The sequence below is a fragment of the Schistocerca gregaria genome, chromosome 7, assembly GCF_023897955.1.
Source record: "Schistocerca gregaria isolate iqSchGreg1 chromosome 7, iqSchGreg1.2, whole genome shotgun sequence".
NCBI lineage: Eukaryota > Metazoa > Arthropoda > Insecta > Orthoptera > Acrididae > Schistocerca > Schistocerca gregaria.
Window position 1 is genome coordinate 80,130,288 of NC_064926.1, and position 19,926 is coordinate 80,150,213.

Consider the following 19,926-nt stretch of genomic DNA (forward strand, 5'->3'; position numbering starts at 1 on the left):
AGCTGAAGGTCTCGCACAGTACCGGAGACGAAAAGAAAATCACAATCTAAAGACAACAGAACAGTGGTGCTCAGAAGTGCTCCAAGGATCGGCCTGAGGAGGTGACTTTAAGTTAAGGTGCGATAGGCAGCCGAGAATAAGATTAAGTAATCAGATGGCAACCCGACCCAGGGGCGGCTGAAGGACCGACCAACAACCTAACTAATTCCCTTCGTCGGCCAATGGCACTACAACGAAAAATATCAGTCGAGGACGAAGATACCGGCAGCACTTCGTCTTCAAAATTGGCGTTAAAAACAGCCAAGGCACAATAACCACTCAAAAATATGAACCACACCAAAGGCTGTCGAACTACACGCGGTACCGGACAGCATCAACACGACTGCGGAACACTACGCTAATGACCTCGCCGCGGAGACTTCCTCGCTGCTCTGTCCCAACCGACCGACTGCATCCAGCGCAGACAGCGTTACAATAATTGGGCATTCAAAACTACACACGGTTCCGGGGAGTCACTTCCACAAACAACTCGAACGATATTAAAACTAGTCACTGAGGAACAACAAGGACGAATCACAAGTCAACACACACAGAGAATCCAGAATCAGTCGGCAGCCAAATACTCGTCGTCCGATGAGACGACCGTCCGAACGACCAACGAAGGTCGTCGCCACTCAAGTCATGTGTGTCAGCAACGGTCGGGCGAGTCTTGGCTGTCCAGAGCTCACTGCAGCTCCAACCCGACTCTACTCCATGTCCGTAAGGAACTCGGAGACAGGGCGACCCGGGCACACTGGCTCGGACCCAACCATGCAGAGGTAACACTTGCCCATTGGCCACCCGACCTCCCTGCACAAGGAAGGAGCCGACCTACGTCCGGCAAGATGACCAACTGACGAGGCCCAGAAAGGTCAAAAGAACAAATACACGTCGACCGATGATACGACCGACCGAACGACCAACCAACGGTCCACCCTGCTCAAGTCTTCTTCCGTCGGACAGTGCATGTGTGTCCCCTGAGGTCGGGCGAGTACTGGGTGTCCAGACCTTACTGGAGCTCCATCGCGACTGAACTCCCGACACACAACGACCTGGTAATACCAGCAGTCGATCCAAAGATAATACGACAGTGCTCTTATCGATAAGCGCTGCTGCTGCCACTCATGGGCAGGCAAGCCAGTAACTTATGATGTCAGTAAATCGAATAAGAAACGAGGCGACAGAACCGTAAAGACAAGCTGAGAAGCATTAAACGGCATGAACCCGAGCCGCGCACGGCTCAATGCACCCGATCTGTTTTTGCTAAATAGCTTCTTGCCTTTATCTGGATGAGGAATCGGATGCCGACCTACTAATGCGGTATTTTTCGTTCACCCTGTATAGCGATTTGTGAATATTTTGCAAATGAGTCAGAATGAACTTGACAGAGAGAACACACTGCCCAGCGCCAGCGCCCTCGCTGGGGAAAACGCGGAACACACCTGCTCTCAGAGTTGTCGCTCTCCGCCAACCAAAAATCGGGAAGTACATAAGGAGAAAAACACGCTTGCCAGACATCTAGGTTTTCTTCCTTTGTTGACAACATTTCACTGAAATTAGTCGAATGCTGCGTAATTTTGAGGATAAAGTGGTTTTCCGCCCACCATCTGAGATTGCCGACGTGCTAGGATCAGTGAAGGACAATTTTGCCGGAATTTATAGAATACCTTGCCAGTGTGATATGGTTTACATAGGCCAGGTCATGAGCACTGTGGAAGAACGCTGCACTAAACACCAAGTAAGTCTTTCATTGCTGAACAATGCATCTGCACCGGACATTCAATGAAGTATGATAAAACCATCATTTTGGCCATAGCAACATCTTTTTGGGACGCCATTATGAAAGAATTCATGGAAATACGCTTAGCGGAAAATCTGATGAATCGTGACAGTGGCTATCAACTGGATAGTGTGTGGAGTCTTATCATCTCCACGATTTGCTCAAATCGAAGAGGACAGAGTGCGTCGACAGCAGCTGCGAGAGACAGGGCTAAAGACAGCTGAGTTCTGCAGATCCAATAGCGAGGCACTGCCGCTCGATAGTGTGGTCCGTCTGCCAACACGTGCATGGAACACTCACAGTGTGCTGTACAGGGGGTCCTAGAACTGCTGTAACGAACTACGTGAGGTTGTAGAGGGTGTCTTATGCAACAAACAAAAAATTGTAGGCCCGCCGCGTGAAGCGAGGCTACTCCTTCAGCACCAATCGTGACTTTTCAGCTGAAAGACCGTTGGCGGAATGTCTCGTATTCAGTGATCGCTTCTTCTTGCCACGATAGCCAGTGGAGAAGATGGAGGCAGCTCGTGTGTAGATAGGCGTTGTCTCCTATGAATGGGATGCTCTATTGCCTTGGTGGATGAGGGTTTGTGCACAGGTTTCCCTCTGCAGTTTACACTGATCAGCCAGAACATTATGACCACCTGCCTAACAGCCGGTATATCCATCTTTGGCACAGATAATAGTAGCGACGCATCATGGCGAAAAAGCACTAAGGCCTCGGTAGGTTGCTGGAGAGAGTCGGCACCACATCTGCAAACACAAGTCACCTAATTCCCGAAAATAATGGGGAGTGGACCGATGAGATCTGATGCTGCACCCAGATGTGTTCGATTGGGTCCAGATCTGGCGAGTTGGAGGGGGGGGGGGGGCAGCAGTTGATATGCTGTCCCCCCCCCCCTCCCCCTCCAACTGGAACTCAAAAATGTGTTTCTCGAATCGCTCCATCACATTTTGGCCTTGTGCCATGGCGCATTACATCGGGAGTTCTTTGAGGCTTTTTGCAGATGCTGTGGTCTATCGAGAGGTTGCAACAATGGAAAATTGTACTGAAATGCAGGAGGATCTGCAGCGAATTGACGCATGGTGCAGGGAATGGCAATTGAATCTCAATGTAGACAAGTGTAATGTGATGCGAATACATAGAAAGATAGGTCCCTTATCATTTAGCTACAAAATAGCAGGTCAGTAACTGGAAGCAATTCCATAAATTATCTTGGAGTACGCATTAGGAGTGATTTAAAATGGAATGATCATATAAAGCTGATCGTCGGTGAAGCAGATGCCAGACTGAGATTCATTGGAAGAATCCTAAGGAAATGCAATCCGACAACAAAGGAAGTAGGTTACAGTACGCTTGTTCGCCCACTGCTTGAATACTGCTCAGCAGTGTGGGACCCGCACCAGATAGGGTTGATAGAAGAGATAGAGAAGATCCAACGGAGAGCAGCGCGCTTCGTTACAGGATCATTTAGTAATCGCGAAAGCGTTACGGAGATGATAGATAAACTCCAGTGGAAGACTCTGCAGGAGAGACGCTCAGTAGCCCGGTACGTTCTTTTGTTAAAGTTTCGAGAACATACCTTCACCGAAGAGTCAAGCAGTATATTGCTCCCTCCTACGTATATCTCGCGAGGAGACCATGAGGATAAAATCAGAGAGATTAGAGCCCACACAGAAGTATACCGACAATCCTTCTTTCCACGTACAATACGAGATTGGAATAGGAGAACCGATAGAGGTACTCAGGGTACCCTCCGCCACACACCGTCAGGTGGCTTGCGGAGTATGGATGTAGATGTAGATGAAGATCTTGCTGAAAAGTGCCATTGCTGTTGGGAAAAATGATCGTCATGAAGAAGCGTACGTGGGCTGCAGCCATTGTACGATACTCCTTGGCCGCCATAGTGCCATGCACAAGCTCCACTGGACCCATGGGATGTCCAAGTTAATGTTCCCCAGAGCATTATAGCATAATGGAACAACTGCCAGCTTTTCTCTGTCCCGCAGTTCAGGTGTCAAGGAGCTGTTCCCGCCCTCCCATCACATGATGAAGAAGGTATCGGGATTCATCAGACCATGCAACGCTCTGCCATTGCCCCAACGTCCAATGCCTATGGTGACCGTTCCATTTCATTCGTAGTTGCCGATGTCGTGGTGTTAGCATTTGCATATACATGGGTCATCGGCTGCGGAGGCTGACCGTTAGGAGTGTTCAGTGCACTGTGTGTTCAGACACTCTTGTACTGTGCCCAGCATTGAAGTCTGGTACTAGTTCCGCCACAGTTCGCCGTTGAAGTCTGATGTTAGTTCCGCCACAGTTCGCCGCCTGTCCTGTTTCACTAGTCTGCCCAGCCTACAACGACCAACATCTGTAATGAGGGGTGGCCGTCCAACATTGTGACGTGTGGTTTCACCTTGGTTTCACCACATGCTGAAGACACTCACTACATCACTCCTTGAACACCAGACAAGTCGTGCAGTTCCCGAAATTCTCAGGCCGAGCCTCCAGGCTATCGCGATATGCCCTCGGTGAAACTCAGATAGAGTGCCCGCCTTCCCCATTCTACACATGGGCAGTTTGTCACGGACACTACACGCACCGTGTGTGTGACTAGCACTCATTCGTCGCCAGGTGACACTGCTATTGCCTGGACGGGTTTACATCGATATTAGGTAGGTGGGCATAATATTCTGGTTGATCAGTAAAAACAGTGGAGATTTTACAGGGCTCCAGGACAAAAAAAAAGAAACTGTGGTTAGAAACTAGTGTCTGAAACCGTCATCCCCAGACTCAGAGGCAAGAGATCAGGATCCATCTCCTCCACTGACAGTCGTGGCAATCAGTCGCTATCACTGAATAACAGAGTACAAAGAGAGGTGTTCTGTGTACAGTCCGTTAGGCACAAGGTCACGTTTGCTGCCGAAGGGGTGGCCCAATGGCAGGATCCGGCGCCTGTAACTTGGACACTCTGTACCATGTCGGATAATGATCCTGGACGCGGGGTCCTATTTTCGATTTGTTCCTCAAGACACTTTTTAATTCCTTTCGAAGTTTTTGCAACATTCATGTTATGCCCTGTAGGTTGCAGAACAGTGCACGTCTTCATGTCTTCGAGGACTCAGCGAGGATACCAGGCAGGCATCCAGTCGAAATATCTTGCGGTGCAGTTGAAGACGACCGGATGCAAGCCCGAAACTTCTACAAATACTTTGTACACTACTGGCCATTAAAATTGCTGCACCAAGAAGAAATGCAGATGACAAACGGGTATTCATTTATCGAATATATTATACTAGAACTGACATGTGATTACATTTTCACGCAATTTGGGTGCATAGATCCTGAGAAATCAGTACCCAGAACAACCACCTCTGGCCGAAATAACAGCCTTGATACGCCTGGGCATTGAGACAAACAGAGCTTGGATAGCGTGTACAGGTACAGCTGCCCATGCAGCTTCAACACCATACCACAGTTCATCAAGAGTAGTGACTGGCGCATGGTGACGAGCCAGTTACTCTGCCACCATTGACCAGACGTTTTCAGTTGGTGAGAGATCTGGAGAATGTGCTGGCCAGGGCAGCAGTCAAACATTTTCTGTATCCAGGAAGGCCCCTATAGGACGTGCAACACGTGGTCGTGCATTGTCCTGCTGAAATGTAGGGATTCGCACGGATCGAATGAAGGGTAGAGCCACGTGTCGTAACACATCTGAAATGTATCGTCCACTGTTCAAAGTGCTGTCAATGCGAACAAGAAGTGACCGAGACGTGTAACCAATGACATCCAATAGCATCACGCCGGGTGATAAGCCAGCATGGCGATGACGAATACACGCTTTCAATGTGCGTTCACCGCGATGTCGCCAAACACGGATGCGACCATCATGACGCTGTGAACAGAACCGGAAAAATTACGATTTGTCACTCGTGCACCCAGGTTCGTCGTTGAGTACACCATCGCAGGCGCTCCTGTCTCTGACGCAGCGTCAAGGGTAACCGCAGCCACGGTCTCCGAGCTAATAGTCCGTGCTGCTGCAAACGTCGTCGAACTGTTCGTGCAAAATGTTGTCTTGCAAACGTCCCCATCTGTTGACTCAGAGATCGAGACGTGGCTGCTCGATCCGTTACACTCATGTGGATAAGATGCCTGTCATATTGACTGCTAGTGATACGAGGCCGTTGGGATCCAGCACGGCGTCCCGTATTACCCTCCTGAACGCATTTCTCCTCCTTACACGAGGCATCACAACAACGTTTCACCAGGCACCGCCTGTCAACTGCTGTTTGTGTATGAGAAATCGGTTGGAAACTTTCCTCATGTCAGCATGTTATAGATGTCGCCACCGGAACCAACCTTACAAAGGAAAAATGGAAATAACATGGAATGGAGGAAAAGAAGAAGTGAGACCTGCAGGGGCCGTACAGACACCGTAAAATTGTTGCAGAGGAGAAGGTGGGGCTGGTCTTGCGATACAGCCAGAAAGCCAGAGACTAGGCGACATAGAATAGCCGGAAAAAGAGGAAGAGGGAGATCCCGTATTAGGTGACGAGACAGAATACGAGAGACCGCAGCTGTGATGTACACCAAACCCAAATGAATGAACGGCACTCTCGACAGAAATGGGAGATACTTGCAGAAGAGGCAAACTGTCGGTAAAGCCCATGGCACATGCGAAGTAAAGTGAGCTATGTCGAGAAGATTAAGGGGAATCTTTCATGAAATTGACCGAATATGTCAATTTTCAATTTATTTTGTACTTATTAGAAGAACTCATAGACAATAAGTTCCCTAAGTTCAATTATGGAACGCATGCGAAGTGCGTGTAAAATAATGAAATGTGTGACGCGCCCTCTATGCCACGCCAATAGTTTTGAAGCTGTGCAGTCCGGAAGCATCGACTGCACACCGACCAGCGCATCGCCGCGAAGTGGCAAGTGCTGACCCACGCGAAAGTGGAGAGAGCGGTCAGCTTCACGCCTCAAGGAGACAGAGCTCAGTGCCTCTGTCAACGTTGACTTAAGCAACCGCCCATCGCCGGTCGGCCCCAGTTCGGTCGCAGACATCGAGAGCATCAGCAGTGAGTGATAGGAATCTGATACATAGTCTGCATTCTCCTAGTGATACTAGACTGTCAACGTACTTGTATATACACTAAGGCCCTTAAAATTGCAACACCACGAAGATGACGTGCTACAGACCCGAAATTTAACCGACTGGAAGAAGATGCTGCGATATGCAAATGATTAGCTTTTCAGATCATTCACACAAGGTTGGCGCCGGTGGCGACACCTACAACGTGTTGACATGAGGAAAGTTTCCAACCGATTTCTCATACACAAACAGCAGTTGACCGGCGTTGCCTGGTGAAACGTTGTTGTGATGCCTCGTGTAAGGAGGAGAAATGCGTACCATCACGTTTCCGACTTTGATAAAGGTCGGATTGTAGCCTATCAAGATTGGGGTTTATCGTATCGCGACATTGCTGCTCGCGTTGGTCGACACCCAATGACTGTTAGCAGAAGATGGAATCGGTGGATTCAGGAGGGTAATACGGAACGCCGTGCTGGATCCCAACGGCCTCGTATCACTAGCAGTCGAGATGACAGGCTTATTATCCGCAGGGCTGTAACGGATCGTGCAGCCACGTCTCGATCCCTGAGTCAACAGATTGGGACGTCTGTAAGACAACAACCATCTGCACGAACAGTTCGACGTTTGCAGCAGCATGGACTATCAGCTCGGAGACCGTGGTTCCGGCTACCCTTGACGCTGCATCACAACCAGGAGCGCCTGCGATGGTGTACTCAACGACGAAGCTGGGTGCACGAATGGCGAAAATTTTTTTGGGATGAATTCTGGTTCTGTTTACAGCATGATGATGGTCGCATCCATTACTGGCGACATCGCTACAAATCGGTAGCGTGTATTCGTCATCGCCATACTGGCGTATCACCCGGCGTGATGGTATGGGGTGCCATTGGTTACACGTGTCAGTCACCTCTTGTTCGCACAGACAGCACTTTCAACAGAGGGCGCTACATTTCAGATGTGTTACGACCCGTGCCTCTACCCTTCACCCGAACCCTACATTTCCGCAGGATAATGCACGACCGCATATTGCAGGTCCTGTCCGGGCCTTTTCTGGATACAGAAAATCTTCGACTGCTGTCCTGGTCAGCACATTCTCCAGATCTCTCACCAATTGAAACGTCTGGTGGCCGAGCAATTTGTCCAATGAATACCCGTTTATCATCTGCATTTCTTCTTGGTGTAGCAATTTTAATAGCCAGTAGTGTAAGAGACACAGTGAGCACAGCAATCAAGAGAAGTTAAGTTTATTTTCATTTCAAAGCTAAAGTGATCAGCTGATCTTAACCTGTTTTCTACAGATGATTTTGTATTCCTCCCACCGGCCATCGCAACTTCTCTCCCACCTCGTTCGTGTCGGTGCTGACTCCCACAATAGCCTACACAACAGAAGCACCGCTTCAATATTAGCACTGTGAACAAAGATTCCGTGGATTACTTTGAAGCAAACTTGCACGGAATACATGTATAAGGCTGCGATATATACTCTTTGTTTTTTATAGCTCATCTGTGAGTGTTTTTCCTTTCTTAGAAACAAACCAGCTCCTTTGTTTATCACGAACCAGTTCTTGTTTTGCCTTGACCTACTGACGGAGATTTACGCCAGTGTACTATGACAAGGCTATCAGACAGAACATACCCAGCGTGACCTCAAAAGTGTAGTACATATTTCAACCCGATATCAACAGGTGATTACATTCATCATCTCACCGTATTAAATGGTGTAAATATCTACAGTCTCGGATTGATAATAACCCCTAAATTCATAAGGAGAGGCTTCCAAATTGTATGCTGGATCTTTTCAGGCCCTCTGACAGGTTTCTGGTGAAGCCTGAACTTCTAAAAAAGCGTGTTCATGGCAAAATGCAGGAACAAATGAGTCTCTAAGTACACTCGCATGGAAACGATGTCCAAAACTACAGTTTCATCTGTTTACGGTGGAATTCATGTGTTTAATGATGGGAATGCAGGGAGGGCCAACGGCCCTGCCGCAGTCGTAACACCGATTCCTGTCAGATCACCGAAGTTAAGCGCTCTCGAGCTGGGCTAGCACTTGGATGGGTGACCATGCCGTCTGCCGAGCGCTGTTGGCAAGCGGTGTGCACTCAGCCCTTGTGAGGCAAACTGAGGAGCTAATTGATTGAGAAGTAGCGGCTCTGGTCTCGTAGACTGACATACGGCTGGGAGAGCGGTGTGCTGACCACATGTCCCTCCACACATCCAGTGACGCCTGTGGGTTGAGGATGACACGGCGGCCGGTCGGTACCGTTGGGCCTTCCGAGGCCTGTTCGGATGGAGTTTAGTATAGTTTAGTTTTAATGTAGGGAGGATGATATTCTTAGAAAGAATCAGGTTTAAGGTAGGAAATTTCACTCAAGACATCTTGAGAAAAATTGATTTACAGCGGCTGTCAGCAGTTGAAAAGTCAATTTAAGATCTGGTAACGGCAAAAAGGCAGAAAACAAGAAACCAGAAGAGAAGCCTTGAAGGGAAAGAGGACCATGAGTATAAATGTGGGTTCTTCTGAAGAGATGACATACGAAAAATCGTTACGTTGAACTTTAACGCAATTCCTGAAAATTACATTTTTTACAGTTTGTGTACCATTTTATCAGGCTCTATGAGGGCTAGACTTACGAAATTTTGTACATTTCTTTCTATAAACCCAATAAATGTCGTTTCTAGAGTAAATTTTTAAATTCTGAGTGTAAGCCGAGATATGGGGCAAAGTGCTTGGAATTATGCGTGAATTTTATATTGTACTTCGATAGTTTCAGCAAAAAAATTATTGACATTCCCCTACTCGATATATTCATAAAACCTAATGAAAGAAGCTTAGTGTATATCCAAAGAGATTAAACGGAGAAAATTTTGTAGAAATCTCGTGAATAGTTTCTGAAAAGTAGATACATAAATTGTTTTATGAAAAATTTTTTTTTAAATTTCGTAAAAAAGTTAAATATATAAAGGGTCGTTCAAATGGTTCAAATGGCTCTGAGCACTATGGGACTTAGTTTCTGAGGTCATCAGTCCCCTAGAACTTAGGACTACTTACACCTAACTAACCTAAGGACGTCACACACATCCATGCCCGAGGCAGGATTCGAACCTGCGACCGTAGCGGTCGCGCGGTTCCAGACTGTAGCGCCTAGAACCGCTCGGCCACTACAGGCCGGTATAAAGGGTGGTTCAGAAGTGATGCTCAGTAATTCTCACATGGAAAGTAGAGGCCAAAAGTAGCCATAAAGCTTCAATAAATCTTGAGAGCTGATTTCTCAGGATGGGGCAGGATAAGGTTACATTTGTGGATGGGGCCGTAATTAGTTACAAATACGTAAACTTTATTGAAAGAAATTAAAATTTTAAAACAATCTCTTGAAACAAACACAACTGACTGTATGACGGCTGAAGGCCTTATAGCGAAAACAAATTCGACAATTTTAGGGCCGAAGGCCACCAACAATAACCTCAAACAACAAACGGCTGAAGACCTGAATTAGAATTCAGGAAAACAATTCCAAAGAGCACACATATCAACAAATGCCTGCTTTAAAACAAGTTTGTTTAAAAAAAAAAAACTTATTGTAACACGGCTGAAGGCCTTGCTCTGCTGCACGCCACTCACAACTTCAAATAACAAACGGCTGAAGGCTAGAATTAGAAGTCAGAAGAACAATTCCAAAAAGCACTTATTAAGATATATACTTCGTTTTAAAACAAATTGTAACACGGCTGAGGGACTTATTATAAGTGAAGTAAAATTATTACTCGGCTGAAGGCCACAAACAATTTCAAATAACAAAGGCTTGTAAGCCTGAATTAGGAGTCAGGAAAACAATTCCAAACAGCACTTTTAAAATAAATCCCTTGCTTTTAAAACATGTTTGCTTAAAAAAACTTACTGTGACACGGCTGAAGGCCTTATCACGAAAGAAGTGAAATTATTGCTCAGCTGAAGGCCATACCAACAATAATTAGAAAATTACAAATATCCTTAACAAAATGATTCAAATGGCTCTGAGCGCTATGGCACTTAACTTCTGAGGTCATCAGTCCCCTAGAACTTAGAACTAAGTAAACCTAACTAACCTAAGGACATCACACACATCCATGCCCGAGGCAGGATTCGAACATACGACCGTGGCGGTCGCGCGGTTCTAGACTGTAGCGTCCCTTAAAATAAACATCACAATCTAAGGAATCAGGACAAGCGGTTCTCAGCAAGTGTTCCAAGGGTCGGCCTGGGAAGGAAACTCAAAGATAAGTTAAGGTGAGACAGGCAGCCAAGAGTTGTACTCACGTAACAGTATAGCAACTCAAACTAGGGGCAGCTTAAGCGCCGAGCGGCCGACTAATCAATCCGCCTAACGTCCGATCACCGGTATAACGATGGAAAATTTTTAGGCAAGGGCAAAGAGACAGACAGCATTACGTCTTCAGAAACCACCTAAGGCCGAAGGAAACACTACAACCAAGGTAAACCTCCCAAAAATATGCACAACACAATACAAGAGGCTGTCGAACTACACGCCGTGTCGGACAGCATCAACACGATGAGGAAAGGTAGGCTACCGGAAAAGTACGCTAACCTCCAGTGTGGGTAACTAGGGCGCCAGCGGCCACAAGGCAGAAAATGCCGCTGGTTGCACTTCACTAATAAGAATAATACTAAATTCAGTGATGAATAACCAACAGAGAAAGACGACTGCAATATTTCACTGCCTCGAAACACTTCACTCGTTGCCGCCAGGCTCAGTGGCCCTGGGAGGAACAATCAGCCGACCAAATGCGAGATCTCAGCCTAGTCGGGGTTGCGTTAGCAGCTAACTCTTCACTCAACTTAAACGTCCAGGGTTCGGTGTGCAACGAAGTCGTCGGTCTGGCAGCCACCCCTCCTCGATCCGGCAGTGGCAGCACGCCACCAGCGGCCCCAGCTTGCTCTTGCGCTGCACGGACCTGCTCGCTGCTGCGCCCCCAACCGACCTGACCTCCGTTCGCAAGTCTCACCAAATCCAGTACGCAGACAGCATTAAAATAACTGTTCATTCAAAACACCAAGATACATACGGATCCTTGAAAACAATTCCACCAACAACTCACGATACTAAAACCAGTCACTGTGAAACAACACGGACGAATTATCAGGCGGCACAAACACAAAGAAGCCAGAATAAGTCGGAAGACCAAATGCACGTTGTCCGCTGCGGCGACCTACCGAACGACCAACCAACGGTTGTCCCCACTCAAGTCAGGCACGGGAAAGATTCCAGTATAAATCGTGGACTGACAACTTATTGCCACGAGGTCACTTCGAAGGGCGGACATAGACACACCAGTGAAAGTTGCACTACTCGAATATCACGGTTCGACTAAAACTCGCTGAATGCGGTCCTTGACGTGGCTGTGCAATCTGACGACCACATCCTTCCTTCGGACAATGCATGTGTGTCGCCAGCGGTCGGGCGAGTACTGGCTGTCCGGACCTCACTGCTGCTCCGTCCCAACTCAACTCGCTCGACACACGATGACCCGCAAATACTAGAGGCCGCTCCAGAGATGGTACCATAGTGCGTGCTACCGATAAGCGCTGCTAGTGCCACTCACGGACAGATAAGGCGAGCAAATGTAGTGGCGCCAGTGAACACACTAAGAAAATGAAACGCCGCTATCGCTATTACAAATGCCAAGCTATCAACGTGAACCGCAAACGGCTGAAACATGGGTCCACATGTCAACCGTTGTAGAGATACAACATATTTTCTGTTATGTTCATCAGTGTGTCTGAATGCAACATTGAACTCGTATCTGGCGAATCCTCTCAGGCAGTTCTGAGCAATTCTGTAAACGCTGGAAGGCTGCTTCAATCTGCAAGCTTGAGTCTTGGAGAGAGTTGATCTCGGTAGCATAGACCAGTCTTTTGACTTGACCCCACACACAGAAATCCATGGGATTTAAATTCGGAAACGTTAGGCGCCATGGGACAGGTCCTCCTCTGCCTATCCAAAGTTGGCCGTGCGTCCGAGTTAGAATCAGGCTCACTCTTACATGAAAATGTGCTGGAGAGAAAAAAAAAAATGGTTCAAACGGCTCTGAGCACTACGGGACTTAACATCTGAGGTAATAAGTCCCCTAGAACTTAGATCTACTTAGACCTAACTAAGCTAAGGACATCAGTCACATCCATGCCCGACGGCAGGATACGAACCTGCGACCGTAGCAGTCGCGCGGTTCCGGACTGGAGCGCCTAGAACCACTCGGCCACAGCGGCCGGCTGTGCTGGAGCATCGTCATGCGTGAATCACATGTTCAGGCGTTGGTTTAGTGGGACATCATCTTGTACATCTTGAAGTACAGCCCGCAGAAACCGCATGTACTGTTGTCCGGTTGGTCTCTGTGGTAGGAATCGTGGTCCACTTATGCGGTCTCCGAACAGTCCTGCCCAGACGTTCAGCATATAACGCTACTGATGTTGTGATACGCGTGTTGCCTTACCATTGACATCGGCCAATATGTAGCAGTTATGATACTGAAAATACCTTCACCGGTAAATCCAGTCTCATCCATGAACGGAATACTGCTTAGAAACAGGGGATTCAGGGTACACTTTTGATCCACCTATTGGCAGAAGTTTACATTGTTGAGGGCTTGCACTCACTGGAGATGGTATGGATAGAGCACTTGTCGGTATAAAATCTGTCACGTACTGCTACGATTCAGGACACGCTCTTGGGTAGCAATCCTCCTTGTTGAAATACTCGGACGTCCATGTACAAAGCACAACGCCCTTTCCTCAACATCAGGTGTTATGGATCTGGGATGACCTTCTCGTACATGGTGTGCGAAACTCCCGATTTCATATCGCTCTGCAATGTTACGCCCAAATATTTAATTGACGTGACTGTGTCAAGCGCTACACTATTAACGGAGTATTCAAACATTACGGGATTATTTTTCTTATTCATCTGCATTAATTTACATTTATCTATATTTAGAGTCTTTACACCAATCACAAATCCTGTCCAAGTCATCTTGTATCCTCGTACAGTCACTCAACGACGACACCTTCCCATACACCACACCATCATCAGCAAACAACCGCACATTGCTATCCACCCAATCCAAAAGATCCTTTATGTAGATAGAAAACTACAGCGGACCTACCACACCTGCCTAGGGCAGTCCAGATGATACCCTCACCTCCGATGAACACTCACTATCGAGGACAACGTACTGGATTCTATTACTTAAGAAGTCTTCGAGCCATTCACATATTTGGGAACCATTCCCATATGCTCGAGCCTTAGGAGTCTGCAGTGGGGCACCGAGTCAAACGCTTTCCGGAAGTCAAGGAATATGGCAAACGTCTGATACCCTTCATCCATGGTTCGCAAGATATCATGTGAAAGAAAGGGCGAGTTCCATTTCACAGTAGCGATGCATTCTAAAGCCGTGCTGATGCATGGACAGCAACTTCTCTATCTCAAGGAAATTCATTATTTTCGAACTGAGAATATGTTCGAGAATCCTGCAACAAACCGATGTTAAGAATATTGGTCTGTAAATTTGAGGATCCGTCCTTCTACCCTTCTTATATAAAGGCGTCACCTGTGCTTTTTTCCAGTACGTTGGACAAGAGATTCGCGATAAATGCAAGCTAAATAAGGAGCCAATGCAGTGGAGTACTCTCTGTAAAACCGAATTGGAATTCCATCAGGACCTGGCGATTTATTTATTTCCAACCCATTCAGCTGCTTCACAACTCCAGGGATGTCTATCACTATGTCCTCCATACGGGAAACTGTACGAGACTCAAACGGCGGTATGTTTGTACGATCCTCCTGCGTGAAAGACTTCTCAAATGCTAAATTTAAAATTTCAGCTTTCGTTTTGCTGTCTTCCGTTGCCAGGCCAGACTGATCAGTGCGTGACGATGAAAGCCTTCGACCCGCTTACCGATTTTACGTAAGACCAGAATTTCCTTGGGTTTTCAACAAGATCTTTTGCTAAGGTATGACTGTGGTAGTGGTTGTATGCTCCGCGAATCGCTCTTTTTACAGCAGCACGAATCTCTACTAACTTTTGCCTGTCCTCATTCTCCCGATCTTTCTTGTACCGCGAGTGTATCTGCCTTTGCTTCCTGAGCATTCTCCGAATTGCGCTCTTAAACCACGGTGGGTCTTTTCTGTCCGTAACCCACTTTTCCGGCACATACTTGTCCAATGCGTGATTTACAATGTGTTTAAAATTTGTCCATAATTATTCATCGTCCATCGTACCGGAAGTAAATGAAGTCGATTCATTTACTAAGTGGGATGCTAACAACTGCTTATGTGCTCTTTCTAGTAAGAATACTCTCCTAGCCTTCTTGACCGACTTTTTAACTTTCGTAACCATAGTCGTTATGACAACATTATGATCAGTAATCCCTGTCTCAACACTGACACCGTCGATAAGGTCTGGTCTGTTCGTGGCTACCAGATCTAAAATATTTACATTACGCGTTGGCTGTCGATTTACCTGCTCAAGACAGTTTTAGGATAATGTGTTCAAAAGTAATTCACACGACGGCTTGTCTGTACCACCTGTAATGAATCCATAGGGATCCCAGTGTATACTAGGTAGGTTCAAGTTGCCTCCGATTAATATAGTATGATTTGGGTACTCTGCGATACGGAATGTACCCTCTGAATGATTCTAGAACTGTCACGGTGGAACCTGGTGGCCGGTAATAACACCCCACAATTAGCTTTATTTCCCCTAGCCCTGTTAAACGTGTCCAGATAACTTCACAATCACACTCGACTTCGACGTCAGTAAACACAATATTTTTGTCAACTGCAGTGAAGACACCACCTCTTACGGTGTCTAATCTGTCTTTCCGATACACGTTCCAACCCTCACTAAATGTTTCAGAACTTCCTCAGGGTACTGCCAGGTCTCAGTCCCGGCCATTGCCTGTGATTCTCCCCTTGCTACCGGAAACTATCGTTCGCTGCAGCACGAGAATCCAGGATCTGTTCTCCTTGAGACTTTCCTCTTTCCTGTGAAATCTGTTGTCATGCTTGTGGGGATTTCTATGGCTTCCCTGAACAAGCGGGCGAGCTAGCTCTCTTGCACAGTGAGAACTTCCGTGTCAGCGAATTTTATTATATTTTCGGTTTCACACAACGCATTCTCCCTTTGTCACAACCTGCAGTGTTATTCATGTTCGGTGACCATGATGTTGATGAATCATCCCAACACAGCCATTTCCATAGGCACAGGTTATTTGGTATATTCTTAACATTTTAAGTGAATCCCTTTTACCGTTTTCCGATTATGAAACACTCTTTGATCATGTTGGTCGGTTTGTAGACAGTCCTTTCACCGTATCTGCACTCGATTCTGCCCGTCACCCTGGTGATCTATGGCAGAAATGCAGTATCCAACAGTTCTTATTCCGACGTGTCGATTCGTCGAGTATTATATTTCGTGACATTTCTTATGCGACACATGGGGCATCCGTTCTTCAGAACGCTTTGCAGGTGTTGAATCTCACGTTTGAGGTGCTGCGGCTCACCTACTCGTCTTGTGAGCGTTTCGAGCGCGTTAATCATCCACCTTTTCTGCCTCATGTGATGATTTGACAGTTGTCAAGGTATCGATCCATAGTTCTGAACCTATTAGAACCGACGGAGACATGGCTTAGCCACAGCCTGGGGGATGTTTTCCAGAATGAGATTTTCACTCTGCAGCGGAGTGTGCGCTAATATGAAACTTCCTGGCAGATTAAAACTGTGTGCCGGACCGAGACTCGAACTCCGGACCTTTGCCTTTCGCGGGCAAGTGCTCTACCAACTGAGATACCCGAGCACGACTCCTGCACCGTCCTCGCAACGTTTTTCACGAAGCAACGCCCCCCCCCCCCCTCCCGCCTTACGCTGTTTAGTTTACGCTGCCACAGAAGGTCGCTAGCGCGGCGCCGTCCGCTGTTCGGGCCCGGCTACTCTACTCACCCGCCGCGGACGGGCCGGTCCTCCTCGGCCAGGTTGGCGGCGAAGCGGGCCCCGTGCCTCAGCAGCAGGAGCGCCACGTCCGGCTTGCAGACCTGCAGCGCCGCCGCCAGCGCCGTGGAGCGCCGGTACTCAGCCATCGGGACGTCGGCCGCTCGTCGACCGGCGCCGCACCCTTCAGTCACCCAAAAGGCAGTCAGGAGGGGCGTCCCAAACTTCAGAAAGATACAGGGTGTTTCAAAAATGACCGGTATATTTGAAACGGCAATACAAACTAAACGAGCAGCGATAGAAATACACCGTTTGTGGCAATATGCTTGGGACAACAGTACATTTTCAGGCGGACAAACTTTCGAAATTACAGTAGTTACAATTGTCATCAACAGATGGCGCAGCGGTCTGGGAAACTCTATAGTACGATATTTTCCACATATCCACCATGCGTAGCAATAATATGGCGTAGTCTCTGAATGTAATTACCCGAAACCTTTGACAACGTGTCTTTCGGAATGGCTTCACATGCAGATGAGATGTACTGCTTCAGCTGTTCAATTGTTTCTGGATTCTGGCGGTACACCTGGTCTTTCAAGTGTCCCCACAGAAAGAAGTCACAGGGGTTCATGTCTGGCGAATAGGGAGGCCAATCCACGCCGCCTCCTGTATGTTTCGGATAGCCCAAAGCAATCGCACGATCATCGAAATATTCATTCAGGAAATTAAATATGTCGGCCGTGCGATGTGGCCGGGCACCATCTTGCATAAACCACGAGGTGTTCGCAGTGTCGTCTAAGGCATTTGGTACCGCCAGAAATTCACGAAGAATGTCCAGATAGCGTGATGCAGTAATCGTTTCGGATCTGAAAAATGGGCCAATGATTCCTTTGGAAGAAATGGTGGCCCAGACCAGTACTTTTTGATGATGTAGGGACAATGGGACTACAACATGGGGCTTTTCAGTTCCCCATATGCGCCAGTTCTGTTTATTGACGAAGCCGTCCAGGTAAAAATAAGCTTCGTCAGTAAACCAAATGTTGCACACATGCATATCGCCGTCATCAATCCTGTGCACTATATCGTTAGCGAATGTCTCTCGTGCAGCAATGGTAGCGGCGCTGAGGGGTTGCCGCGTTTGAATTTTGTATGGATAGAGGTGTAAACTCTGGCGCATGAGACGATACGTGGACGTTGGCGTCATTTGGACCGCAGCTGCAACACGGCGAACGGAAACCCGAGGCCGCTGTTGGATCACCTGCTGCACTAGCTGCGCGTTGCCCTCTGTGGTTGCCGTGCGCGGTCGCCCTAGCTTTCCAGCACGTTCATCCGTCACGTTCCCAGTGCGTTGAAATTTTTCAAACACATCCTTTATTGTATCGATTTTCGGTCCTTTGGTTACATTAAAGCTACGTTGAAAACTTTCTGAAGAAGAGAAATTTGTCAACATCGAGTATAGATTTAAGTGTCAGGAAGTCGTTTCTGAAAGTATTTGTATGGAGTGTAGCCATGTATGGAAGTGAAACATAGACGATAAATAGTTTGGACAAGAAGAGAATAGAAGGTTTCGAAATGTGGTGCTACAGAAGAATGCTGAAGATTAGATGGGTAGATTACATAACTAATGAGGAGGTATTGAATAGAATTGGGGAGAAGAACAGTTTGTGGCACAACTTGACAAGAAGGAGGGACCGGTTGGTAGGACACGTTCTGAGGCATCACGGGATCACAAATTTAGCATTGGAGGGCACCGTGGAGGGTAAAAATCGTAGAGGGAGAGCAAGAGATGCATACACTAAGCAGATTCAGAAGGATGTAGATTGCAGTACATACTCGGAGATGAAGAAGCTTGCACAGGATAGAGTAGCATGGACAGCTGCATCAAACCAGTCTCGCGACTGAAGACCACAACAACAACAATAGTTCAAATCAGATGGCTCTGAGCACTATGGAACTTAACTTCTGAGGTCATCAGTCCCCTAGAACTTAAAACTACTTAAACTTAACTAACCTAAGGACATCACACACATTCATGCCCGAGGAAGGATTTCAACCTGCGACCGTAACGGTCACGCGGTTCCAGACTGTAGCGCCTAGAACCGCACGGCCACCCGGCCGGCTCAACAACAACAGTGCTGGGCTCTCTGTAAATCCGTAACAGTACGAGGGGGTGGAGATCTCTTCTGGACAGGACGTTGCAAAGCGTCCCAAAATTGCTCAATAATGTTCGTGTCGGGGGAGTTTCGTCGCTGGCAAAAGTACACTACTGGCCATTAAAATTGCTACACCGAGAACAAATGCAGGTGATAAACGGGTATTCATTGGACAAATATAGTATACTAGAACTGACATGTGATTATATTGTCACGTAATTTGGGTGCATAGATCCTGAGAAATCAGTACCCAGAACTACCACCTCTGGCCGTAATGACGGCCTTGATACGCCTGGGCATTGAGTCAAACAGAGCTTGGATGGGATGTACAGGCACAGTTGCCCATGCAGCTTCAGCACGATACCACAGTTCATCAAGAGTAGTGACTGACGTATTGTGACGAGCCAGTTACTCGGCCACCATTGACCAGACATTTTCAATTGGTGAGAGATCTGGCGAATGTGCTGGCCAGGGCAACAGTCGAACATTTCCCGTACCCAGAAAGGCCCGAACAGGACGTGCAACATGCCGTAGTGCATTATCCTGCTGAAATGTAGGGTATCGCAGGGATCGAATGAAGGGTAGAGCCACCGGTCGTAACACATCTGAAATGTAACGTCCACTGTTGAAAGTGCCGTCAATGCGAACAAGAGGTGACCGAGACGTGTAACCAATCGCACCCCATACCACAGCGCTGGATGATACGCCAGTATGGCGTTGACGAATACATGCTTCCAATGTGCGTTCACCGGGATGTCGCCAAACACGGATGCGACCATCATGATGTTGTAAACAGAACCTGTATTCATCCGAAAAAATGACGTTTTGCCATTCGTGCACCCAGGTTCGTCGTTGAGTACACCATCGCAGGCGCTCCTG

At 47.4% G+C, this 19,926-nt stretch overlaps 1 protein-coding gene across 1 annotated transcript in view; it reads right to left on the reverse strand.

The window, feature by feature from the left end:
- Positions 1-19,926, reverse strand: part of LOC126282004 (uncharacterized) — a 122,701-nt gene that overhangs the window by 32,102 nt on the left and 70,673 nt on the right. The window contains exon 3 of the mRNA XM_049981395.1: positions 16,907-17,078. Coding sequence (XP_049837352.1) covers positions 16,907-17,078 — 172 coding nt within the window. The remainder of the gene's footprint in view (positions 1-16,906; positions 17,079-19,926) is intronic.